At 39.1% G+C, this 12,192-nt stretch overlaps 1 protein-coding gene across 1 annotated transcript in view; it reads left to right on the top strand.

The window, feature by feature from the left end:
- Positions 1 to 559: 559 nt before the first annotated feature.
- The window catches only part of THAP12 (THAP domain containing 12), a 21,700-nt gene continuing 10,067 nt past the window's right edge, over positions 560 to 12,192 (top strand). Inside the window, exons 1-3 of the mRNA XM_004708838.2 lie at positions 560 to 588; positions 6,555 to 6,675; positions 10,701 to 10,808. Of these exons, the coding sequence (XP_004708895.2) occupies positions 560 to 588; positions 6,555 to 6,675; positions 10,701 to 10,808 (258 nt within the window). The remainder of the gene's footprint in view (positions 589 to 6,554; positions 6,676 to 10,700; positions 10,809 to 12,192) is intronic.

Below are 12,192 nucleotides of genomic sequence, written 5' to 3' on the forward strand. Positions count from 1 at the left end.
CCCACTATTCATGACCTCAGTTCTACCTTAAAAATTGGATTAGACCAGAGCATGCACACTGCTACAGATAAGAGCCCCTAACACAGGGAATCCAGGATAGATAAACTCCTCAGGGCCAACAATGAGAGTAGAGATACCAGGAGGATTAGGGGAGGGTGGGGGAAGAAAGGGGGAATTGATCACAAGGATTAACCTAGAACCCCCTCCCAGGGGGACGAGTAATGGAAAAGTGGGTGAGGGGCAACAGAGGACAATGTAAGATATGGAAATAATAATCAATAACTTATCAAGGGTTTGTGAGGGAGGGCAGGTGGGGGAGGGAGGGGGAAGAAATGGGGAGCTGTCGGGCTCAAGTGGAAAGAGAATACTTTGAAAATGATAGCGCCATATGTGCAAATGTGCATGGCACACTGGGTGAATGTATGGATTGTGATAAGAGATATACGCGCCCCCAATAAAAGTATTTTAAAAAAACAAAAACCTGGAGTGGCTAAAACAATGGGCTCGAGTACAGCAAGGGCTGTGGCGGAGAGGGTCGCCTTGAGTGGGAACCGGCACGATGGCCAACAACAGTGCCCATCACAATCTGTAAATAGTTTGGTTTTTTGTTCATGTGGTACCCAAACGGACTGTGTGCTCTGTGAAGACAGGGATGTTGGGTGTCCTCTTTTTATTACATGCTCAGCACCCAGCCAGGCATCATCAGACGCAGTGGGTGCTCCTCCACTCACACCTGCCTTTGCTTACTTGGAGTTCCCGCAGCACTCAGTGTGCTCTCGCCCACGCCTCCTTGGCCCTTCTCACAGTTGTTGCTATGTATGGTTGAGCCCGTCATTGTAGCCACTGTATCATCCGTCTCATTACTGCCTTTTTCTTGCTGCCCTTCTACATTACCAAGCATGAAGTTCTCTAGGGACTCTCCTCCCTGATAGCATGTTCAAAGCACCTGCCTTAGAATTCAAGAAAACAGTTACCACAACCTGCCTTCTCTGCCTTGAATTTAACTGGCCCAGCCGATCCCCAAGGATGCCATTGTTTTGACTGCCCGCTCTCCTTTTTGAAGGCGCGTTAATGAGACTTAGACAAGTGGATTACCGAGAGAACTATCTGTAGGCATCCACTTATCAGAGAAACATGTTTAAATACATTGTGTTTTGAAGAAACCAAGGCATATATGAACTGGAATCCTACTAGCAATACTTTTTGATGTACCCTTGTCTACAGCAGGGTAGAGGGGAATTTTACCTACCTAGATATGTGTGTGTTTGTGTAATACATATCAATAAACATGAATTAGGAAAAATGTTCCCCAAGAATTTGAGCTGAGAACTGAAGGCTGAGTTGGACTTACCTCTGAAAAGGAAGTGAGAAAAATCACACGAAGAATATCTTAGACTAAATAGTGTGGAGGAGAGGCCCTCGGATAGAATGTTGTACTGAATGCTCTCAAACGGAAAGAGGACATGTGAGGGGGCCAAGAGAGAGTGGGAGATTGGTGGGATAGGAAGATGGAAAAGCAGATGATACTTAGATTGTACAGTCTTATAAGAACATGCAAGGAGTTCATTCTTTATCCTCAGAGAAGCCACCAAAGGGTCTTTAAACAGGAGAGGGACTTTCTCAGATTGGCTTAAAACATTTTTTTTACAACATCCAGTCTATAGGGTTGGGCATAGTTAACATGTTGGGCTTCTAAGGTTAAGGTCTCCAGTTAAAAAAAACCACCAGCCATCTACAGGAGAAAGGTGGAACTGTCTACTCCCTTAAAGAGTTACAGTCTTGGAAACCCACAAGGGCAGTTCTACCCTGTCCTACAGGGTTGCCATGAATCAGAATCAACTCAGAGGCAGTGAGTTTGGTTTTTTGGTCAGTAGTGTGGAGAAGAGGTTAGAGAAAAACAAGAGACACTCTTGAAAGATTACAAGTAGACCTGGTGAAAAATACTGGTTCAGCTTGTTAGTTGTGGAGAGGAATAAATGATTCCTGAGAGTCATTGCATTCTACTAAGGAAGAGGTTCCAATATCTGGAATACAGGTAACAAAGCAGTGACAGAGCTGGGGAAGGTAAGCAATTTGAGATAATAACAATTTTAGAGATAATTTCATAATCATGTAGCACTTTGTACAAGTATGTACACATGCAAAAAGACTTGTGGTTATATATAAGTATTATAACTTAATGTATTAAAACATACACAAGGAATAGAACATTGCCAGTACCTTAGAAGCTTTCTTAGGACATACTCTTAGTTGTTATCCCTCTGAAAAGGTGTCCAGTTTGTCAGGGTCCCCAAGCTCACCCTTCTATTAGGAGATTCACTAGAAGGACTCTTGAGACTCAGCCTACATTTCTGTTCATGGCGAAGACTTATTACAGTGATGGAGGAAAGGTACACATTCTAAAAAATTCTATTTTTTGTTTTAAGTATACCTAACTATCTTGTTCTATTGCCCTAGCTTCCAACTTCCTTGTTTTTCTAAAATTGCCTTGGCTATTCTTGGCCCTTTGAATTTCCATAGAAAGATTTTTAGAATGAAGAAAATGTTCTAAAATTGATTGTGGAGATCACTGAAGACAAATGGGTGCATAAGCAAATGTGGCAAAGAAAGCTGATGGTGCCTGGCTATCAAAAAGCATAGTGTCTGGGGTCTTAAAGGCTTGAAGGTAATCTAGTGGCCATCAAGCTCAGAAGCAACAAGCCCACATGGAAGAAACACACCAGCCTATGCGATCACGAGGTGTCGAAGGGATCAGGTATAAGGCATCATTAGAACAAAAAATCTTACCATAGTGAATGATGGGGGGAGTGCGGAGTGGAGACTCAAAGCCCATTAGTAGGCCACTGGAGATCCCCTTGTAGAGGGGTCTCGGGGAGGAGACGAGCCAGTCAGGGTGCGATGTAGCAACGATGAAAAATACAACTTTTCTCTAGTTCCTAAATATTTCCTCCCCGCTCCCACTATCATGATATGAATTCAACCTTGCAAGTCTGGCTAGACCAGAGGATGTACACTGGTACAGATAGGAACTGGAAATACAGAGAATCCAGGGCGGATGAGCCCTACAGGACCAGTGGTGTGAGTGGTGATACTGGGAGGGTAGAGGGAGAATGGGTTGGAAAGAAGGAACCGATTACAAGGAACTATATGTGACCTCCTCCCTGGGGGACAGACAACAGGAAAGTGGGTAAAGGGAGACGTCAGACAAGGCAAGATATGACAAAATAATAATTTATAAATTATCAAGGGCTCATGAGGGAGGGGGAAGCGGGGAGGGAGGGGAAAAATGAGGACCTAATGCCGGGGGCTTAAGTGGAGAGCAAATGTTTTGAGAATGATGAGGGCAATGAATGTACAAATGCGCTTTACACAATTGATGTATGTATGGATTGTGATAAGAGTTGTATGAGCCCCTAATAAAATGATTTTAAAAAATTGATTGCGGGATGATTATACAACTCTTTTTAATGTACTTAGACCATTGAATTCTATGGTACATGAGTTATGTGGCAATAAAATTCTTTAAAAAGCTTAAAGCTTTAGAATCATCTTGCCTTTCATCTGTCTCTCCCTATGTCTCCTCACCTTCACACAAAATAACTTGTTGGGATTGTTATTGTATTGAATCAGCAAATGAATTTTTTGGGGGAAATTATGTCTTTAAAATTCAGATTCGAATCCATGAACTTGTATACCCCTTTATTTACTTAAGTGTCTCTTTTTAAAGCTAGAAGTCTTGAACATTGCTGTGTTTATTCCTACCCTGTTTCCTTGAAAATAAGACAGTGTCTTATATTAATTTTTGCTCCCAAAGATGTGCTAGGTCTTATTTTCAGGGGATGTATTATTTTTCCATGAAGAAGAATACGGTAACATTTATTGTTTATTGTTTTATTAAAAGAGACCTCACACTTGTCTGCTCCAGCTGCGCTGCGGCCAACAGTGAGCTGTGTGGAGTCGCCCGCCGCTATGGCGCAGAGTCCAGAGTTACAGTGGCTTGGGGGGGGACGACTTATTTTTGGGGGGATGCCTTATATTTCAGCGAGAGGCAAAACTGTAAGTAGGTCTTATTTTCAGGGGGTGTCTTACTTTTGGGGAAACGGGAGGTATTTGATATGGAAGGTATAATACATGTGGTTTTGAGAAGTGGTCTCTTTGCTCAATCAGTTCTTGATTGCTTGAGTCTGAGTTGCTGTTGATGGCAGAAAGCAATGTTAACTTAGTCTAGAGATACTCTAGAACAGGGGTCCTCAAACTACGGCCAGTGGGCATGCGGCTCGCTGAGGACATTTATCCGGCCTGCCAGGTGCTTTTGCCCCGTTTTGTTTTTTTTTAATTCAAAATAAGATATGTGCAGTGTGCATAGGAATTTGTTCATAATTTTTTAAAAAACCATAGTCTGGCCCTTCAATGGTCTGAGGGACAGTGAACTGGCCCCCTGTTTAAAAAGTTTGAGGACCCCTGCTCCTCCAGAAGATAAAGGGTTCTGTGTAGAAGGTCTCCAGATTTCAGTCTTATAAAACAAACAACTGCAACAGGATGCAAAGTATTTCATAGACAGTTTTTATGCAAAATTCTTGGCTATTGAAGGTTGAAATGTAACCATAATGTACAACTGAGTAAAAGTATGATTAAGGTGTAGATGTCTTTGGCAGCAGTACTGTGTACAGTAATATTCCTTGATGGAATGCGATGCTGTACAGTTTGGATGTGTTTTAAGTTTAGGCTTGAAAATCTTAACGTTTCACCAAGATTTACCATATTTAGAGTAGAGGGTATTGTCAGGATGATGTGTGTAGGGATGGACAGTAATGTTAAGGCAAGTATATACTATGATGTAATTATAAAATGAATATGTTTTCAATTTGTGGCACTCTATCTGTGGTAAGGCTTTTATACTTCTTAAAACTCGATTGAAGGAAAGACATGGTTGTGACCGTTGCGAATTACTGATATTTTTATCCCCCTTCCATGTGCAAGGGGGGTAGTGACAGTACCCACCCATGAAAGGACTGAACCCTCGTGGTGCATGCTATGATTAAACATGTGGCTGCTAACTGAAAGCGTGGTGGTATTCAAACACACCCAGTGGCTCCATGTGATAAAGGCCTGGAGATCTGCTTCCATAGACTTCATCCTGGGAAGCGCTGTGAGGCAATGCAGTTCTGCTCTGTCACACTAGCACTCAGTGAGTCTGAATAAACATGACAACATGCAACGATATCAGCAACATGGACAGGATTTAGGACACTGTCTGGCTCATAGTGCTGAGTGAGCAGTATTTTCCCCCCAGAAAATAGATAAGCACCAAGAAGGCTAGGATTTTCTCGTGTGTTTTCAACACTTGCTGTGTTCTACATTATATAGAATTCATGGCGCTTGCACTTTTAGGTTTGCACTTTGCATATATGTAGATCATGAATCACATATATAATAAGGTTAAGGAGTGCAGACTTCATCCTTCTATAAAACTTGTTTACACAATGACATGTTGTTTCATTTAAGTTGTTTTTCTGAGGGTGATATTAGACTATTGGCCCCTTGGTTGTGCAACTTTTTGCTTGTTTTGCCAACGATTGAGTCCTCTCTGATAGAATGTCCTGGGGGTTAGAAGACTAGTCCAAGTTCTGGCTTTACTGCTGGTTTCCGACATTACTTTTTTTTGCACTGAATAAGTATGTATTTATAATTAATAATTAACCAGCTGAACTTAGTTTAAATAATTCCAATTTTTTGGCATCATCTAAAGCAGCGGTTCGCAACCTATTCATAAGAGTAGCAAAATTACAGTTATGAAGTAGCAACGAAAATAATGTTATGGTGGGGGGTCACCACAACATGAGGAACTGTATGAAAGGGTCACTGCATTAGGAAGGTTGAGAACCACTGATCTAAAGCATCATAGTTAGGAGCCAGTTGGACATGTGCCTTCTCTCCATCAGGCCTGAAGAAGGTGTTACCCTTCCTCGGCTATGGCAGTGTCTTAGAGTTTCCTCATTACCTGTTTGATCTGGTGCCAACAGAACATCCTTGACATCCACAGTGAACCACAGTGTGTTGTTTTGGCTGGCTCAGTGGTCAAGGGGAACTTAATGAAGGCATAGTAGCCAAGCTTTTTCTTCTGGGGGTGCGCTTCTGAGGATATTTGGACTGCTTCTTAACCTGTGTCCTGGGCCACTGGAAGGTGGGCAGCTCTTCTTTTTATGGCGGGTGGGGGCTGTGGACGCCTTTCAACACCGCCTTCTTGGCTTTCAACATCTTTGCTTAGCCTGCAGTTTTGGCAGGGTAAGGGGCTTTGTGCTTCACCTTTGGAGCCATCTCCATAAAAAGACCCGTATTACTTCATAACCTTGTCTGTAATTGATTGGTTTGCACTAAAGAGTTTCTGAGATCTCGCTCAAGTCTCATCCTGTTATTAATCAGCATCTCCACATTCTGTTCTTGGGTGGCAGGAGGCAGAGACCTGTTCATGATAGGTATTTGCCTTCAAACTGCATGCTGAAGTTTAAATGTGGAGCTCATATTCCATTATTATGTTTTGGTTTTATTTATAGATGCCAGAAGTGGGTGGAGAATTGTAGAAGAGCCGACTTAGAAGATAAAACACCTGACCAGCTTAATAAGCATTATCGATTATGTGCCAAACACTTTGAGACCTCGATGATCTGTCGAACTGTAAGTAATAGAACGCTTGGGTAGTGTTTCCTCATTTTCTCACTCAGTATCAGGTGGGAAACGTGTGTATTTCTTAATGTTGGAAGGTATTCCTATATCCTACATTTTTTCATAAATAAGACAAATCTAAACTGAATTATATCTTTTCTGTGCTTATCCTGTTTTGTTGTTGTTTTAACCACTTTGCTCCTCATAGCCATTCCTGCTCACCAGAAGTAACCAACCAAGTTAAAACTTCTGTGTAGCCTTCAGAAAACTTTGGATGGTTATAAAAGTGTGCATTTTTAGGGTAAATACGGTGTTCTAGTGTCTCTAGAGCTTTTTATAAGTGAAATCTTAATTTAAGAATGAAGATCTTTGTTTTCTTTTTTTGGAATTTAAAAAGTTATTTACAACCAATCCTTATTTATGTACTACATACATGTCACAACAGGAAGCAAACCATCCACGTAATGTGGAAAGATACCATATATATTCGCGTATAAGCCAACCCGAATTTCAGCCGAAGTACCTAATTTTACCACAAAAACTGCATTAAAAATGTGCTGAAAAACTTGGCTTATACACGAGTATATACAGTATATGGTTCTTCCATTTGTAATTATAATTTTAAATAAAAACCTGGCATTCTCCACCTGACTGCTGGTAAATGAGCTTGGCCAAGTCACTTGCCCTCTCTGGGCCCCAGTTTCTGATGAGGCAGTTAGACCAAACAATATATGAGATGTCCAAGATTTTTAATCCTCTGTGATTCTGTTAGTGCTCCGATTCATGAAAGGCATAAATAGGACAGATTTGAATAAAACTAAACTTGAAAGCCTTTAATAACTAGGAAGGCAGTTTTGTCAAACAGATTCTGTATTCTCCTTTAGCTCTAACTAATATTTCTTCTCAGATATTGGGATCGACATAAACTTGACTTGTAGAAGCTACACTATATGTATTGTGCAGCAATTTATTTTGATATTTTTTTCAGATACATTTTGCAGAGGCATCAGAAAACTAAAGAATGATTGGGTTATTTTATTTCTCAAAATTAATTGAAGCAGATACTTGTGAAGTCACTGGGAGGTGAGCCAATTCTGGTTCAAAAATTTAATCTTAATATTTGAGGGATATTTTTGCCTTGTTTGTTAAGATGGAAGTGAGAGCAAAATAAGGGATTTCATATGTTTCAAAGGCAAACTACTTTTGTGTTCTTGGTACTAAGTAAAAATATCCCAAATTATTATTTTAAATAATACAAGTCATGTGTATTTTTATATTTTTATCTTAATAATAAATATGGTCTCTCAACTAGATGATTCCTTTCAGATTAGTACGAGAAATTTAAAATGTGTAGTTCACTCTTATTTTCTTTAGTCTGAGTGTAGACCAGAAAGATAAGCTCTTTTTGAAAAAATTCCAAATCATTCTTTAATTTTGAATAAGTTAATCCAAATGTGAGAAATTGTACTTTCTACACATGTATATGTTGAAGGTGCCACTGTAAAAAATTGGCTTATTTGATAACTGTATCCACATTTTGAAAATGTTTTTAACCTCATTTGTTGGGCATTTAAGATCCATTCAGTAAGCATTCATCACCACTTGAACCACAGCCAAATACTTTAGTTTTGATGCCAGTGTAGAAATATTTTCGAATCTGAATTCAGCAATTAATGATCTAATCTTTATACTGAGTTAAAATTATCATTCATATAAATTGAAGATAGCCTTTTTGAGGTGCGTACTTACAAGTAAATATTTATAAAATTCTAATACTTATACATTTATATAGTCCGTTTTCTGGTTTGTAATATCTTTGAGTGTTATTTGTGCTTAGCAAATTATTGATTTTATTTTTAAAAACTTATTTGAATGTTTTACTCATGCCCTCTTTAATGCAGTCATGTGTGACCTGGCCTCGGTTCAGGTAGTGTCCAGCTGCCTAGCCATCTGTGGTCCTAACCCCTGTAAAGCCAATGGAGACAGTGGTTTATCAGAAAAACCAACACTACTGTGGGCACATCTAAAGAGAGGGGTATCCTGTATATTGAGATACGCATTTGACTGATGATGTTAGAAACAAACTGTACCTACACATTCCAACTTACATACAAATTTGACTCAAAGACAGACTTAGGAATGAAGCTAATCTGTAGTATGCCTGTGTAATATGATGGTCATACAGCATCCAAACAACATAATGTTTTATTTCTCAGAACATATTGTGGTCATTAAGTGACGCCTGACTGTAGTTGTCAAAGTATCAAGAATTAACTATGTTGTGTTTGCTTATTTTTAAGATATTTGTGCAGTATGAAAGGTTGGAAGCTTTGATTATTATAGTTTTTCTCTCTTCAATATAATATGTGTCTGCTTAATCCTTAATTCAAACTCCCCAATAGGCTCAGGACCAGGGACCCAGTTCTAGAAGCTTAGAGTCATTAAGAAACCAGGTTTTCTTTGTTTTGTATGAGGCATGGAATTAGGCTGAAAAGTATTGAATCTAAAGAGAAACTCTTCCCAAATGTGTATAACAATTCTGGGTAAAGCCTAAGAAAGTATGTTCTAATTAGAAAAACGAATTTATTATTTGCAACTAAAGCTCAAAGATAGTGTGTTTTATTTCTTTAGATATCTGGATATTGGTGTGAGTGCTTAAGTATGCAATAGTTAGCTGAAGGTTGGCAATCTTTGCCTGTCCAGAGGCATCTTGGATGACAGTCCTGTCCATTTGCTTCTGAAAGAAAGGTCATACGTAGAAAACCTTATGATAAGGCACTTATACTTTTTAAAGATTTACCAACAGTCAGGGTTCACTGGATGGCAGCTAACACTGTGTAGATATTTTCCCTCTGTGTCTTCCAAATTCCCTTCCCCAGGTGAAAAAATTTAGGAGTTGTTACTGTTTGGCATAGTCTTTGAACATGCTTCTTAGTAGTCAGTCATGAAACAGTCACTGCTTCAAAAAAAAAATCTACTTAGTGTACTCTCTGTCTTTGATCTGTGAAAATCCAGGAAGAAATGGAAGAAAACAGTTTCTTTGGACTAGCTAGGGAAACAATAGTTGCAGTTAGCCAGTTGCTTCTCTGTTTTAATAATACACTTCTTGTCATTACCTGGCTGCCTCAGGATGGGCTGTGGAAGACTGTCACTAAGTGTATCCAGCATCTAGCCTGGTTGGATTAGAGTAGAAAATGGTCATCCTTCAAAGATAAGATCATTCAAAGTGGAACAGAATTTAGAAATACCCCCTTTACTGTTTGCAAAACTATGGTTATGTATATCACTTCTAGTATAAGAGATGACTTAAGGTGGCACATGAATCAAATTTTATTTTAGAAGTTCTGTAATATGTGTTAAAAATCTTAACCAACCCATCAGTCAGTACCATCAACTTCAGTCCGACGGTGTTAACTTAAAAAGCAAGCGGTGACATTACATGGGGCATCAAAAAGTTCTTGGAAAAATACCGTAAACATCATTTCCTTTTCCACGAACTTTTTGAAGACCCCTCTTATAATGACTAGCATGTGAATAATTTTATTTTATGAAGGGATCTAATTCAGCATCTGAATATTACTCAGAATAGGAAACAGATCCAGAAGGGGAAAATAATTTGACCAGGATCTCCTATAGGGAGCCACTGGTAGAACTTGGCCGCGTTCCTGGCTGCCAGGAGCTAGTCATCTTTCATAAAGGAGGGAAGCATTGTTGTAAACACTGAAGAGGGTGATCATTTCAGGAGACTTGGTACCAGCTGTACATCTGATGAACTCAAAAAGGACACACCAGACACAATCTCTGGGAGTCTGCATTAGAAATACATCACGTGCAGAATACAAGGACACTTTGTTTTTCATGCCTACCATCAATTCAGTTCCTTAATTTATAAGTTGCCAGAAGAGGAAATGCAAAAGGAGACGCACGTGAACGGACTTCAAATTCTGCCAGAGCGCTGGGGAAATCATTAACACAGAATTAGATTTATGTATAACACATTCTTAGGAACCTCTCTTATTAACACTTTTCTTTTTCAGAGTCCTTATCGGACAGTTCTGCGAGATAATGCAATACCAACCATATTTGATCTTACCAGTCATCTGAACAATCCACATAGTAGACACAGAAAACGAATAAAAGAATTGGTATGTTTATGCGCTTTCAGTTTACCCCTGCCCTATAATACTATGAAATAAAATATGGATGCATTTATATTAAAGTTGATCCAAGTTGTTATTCTCTCTATCAAGGGTACTGTTTTTGGAAATGAATGCTTTGGTTTTTGTTAAAGTAGTCAGGATGTAAGTGATTCATTTGTTTTAGTATTTAAATGGGAAAATTGCCCTCAAATTTAGTTGGGCCAGAGTGGTTCATTACTGGCCACTTGTTCATTCCCTTCTTGGGAAGAAAACACATGTTACCTTTTCTTCTGGAGTAAGGAAAATGGAGTTGAAGTATTTTTCCGGAAGTCGGCATACAGTGTTAAAGGGAAAATGTAAACATTAAGAGACAAAATTTAAGAGACATGAAGTACTGACAGGGTTTAAGAAAAACTTTCATACCTCTATATAGCATCATTTATATATGTTTTTAGATTCCTTTTTTATCCTTCAGATCAGCTGACTGAAACTTATCTGTATTTTGGTACAAACTAAAATTACTCAGACTTCTCAGTTAATGGCTTTCTGTTAACATTGTTTTTAAAAATTATTTTCTCTTTTTCCTCAATACTCATTCCCTTTCCTATTTGTATCCATGTTAGTGTATTTAATAAATATCATTTCAGTTTACCTGGTATGTATTTTTTAAAGATAATTTTCCTCCATTTTATCTTTCATATTTAGGAGTTGGCATGTGGCCAGTAGGATTTTTCCCTATGAGATCTAGTTTTCCTAACATAGTTCTTTTAATTCGTACATCCTTGTCCTCATTGGGATAGGATTCCATCTGTCTCATTCTAAGTGTCCGTATGAGGAGCCTTCAGAGAAAGAGTTCATACATACTCTGCCCCATTGTGATATTGGACTGCTGTTCCATTGTCGTGGATTTATAACAGAACTTGCTTTCAAACGAGATGATTTCTTTTGGTTAGCAGCTGACCGCAGCCCACTATGCTGCCAGCCTTCCTTCGATTAGGGTGACTTTGTAACACTTCTTTTTCAAAAGAGGCTTTGCCATAGGGGGGTCTTTATTCTTCCATGAGAGTTATTTGTCTCGTTCTCTAGAAATTCTGTTGAGGTTTTTATTATAACTGCTTTGAATTAACTTCTTTACATATTAATTTGCATTACCCATGGATAGGAGAAACAAAGTTGCTAACAAGTAGCAGCAATCTTTGATAAAACTAAATACCAGCCCTTTGAAAAGACTATTCTAGGCCATCGAGCTCCGAGGCAACAAAGCCCACATGGAAGAAGCACACCAGCCTGTGCAACCACGAGGTGTCGAAGGGATCAGGTGTAAGGCATCATCAGAACAAAAAATCTTACCATAGTGAATGATGGGGGGAGTGCAGAGTGGAGATCCAAA

This window comes from Echinops telfairi, unplaced genomic scaffold (assembly GCF_000313985.2).
Source record: "Echinops telfairi isolate 266 unplaced genomic scaffold, ASM31398v2 ScPeMD7_1713;HRSCAF=2227, whole genome shotgun sequence".
Taxonomy (NCBI): Eukaryota; Metazoa; Chordata; class Mammalia; order Afrosoricida; family Tenrecidae; genus Echinops; species Echinops telfairi.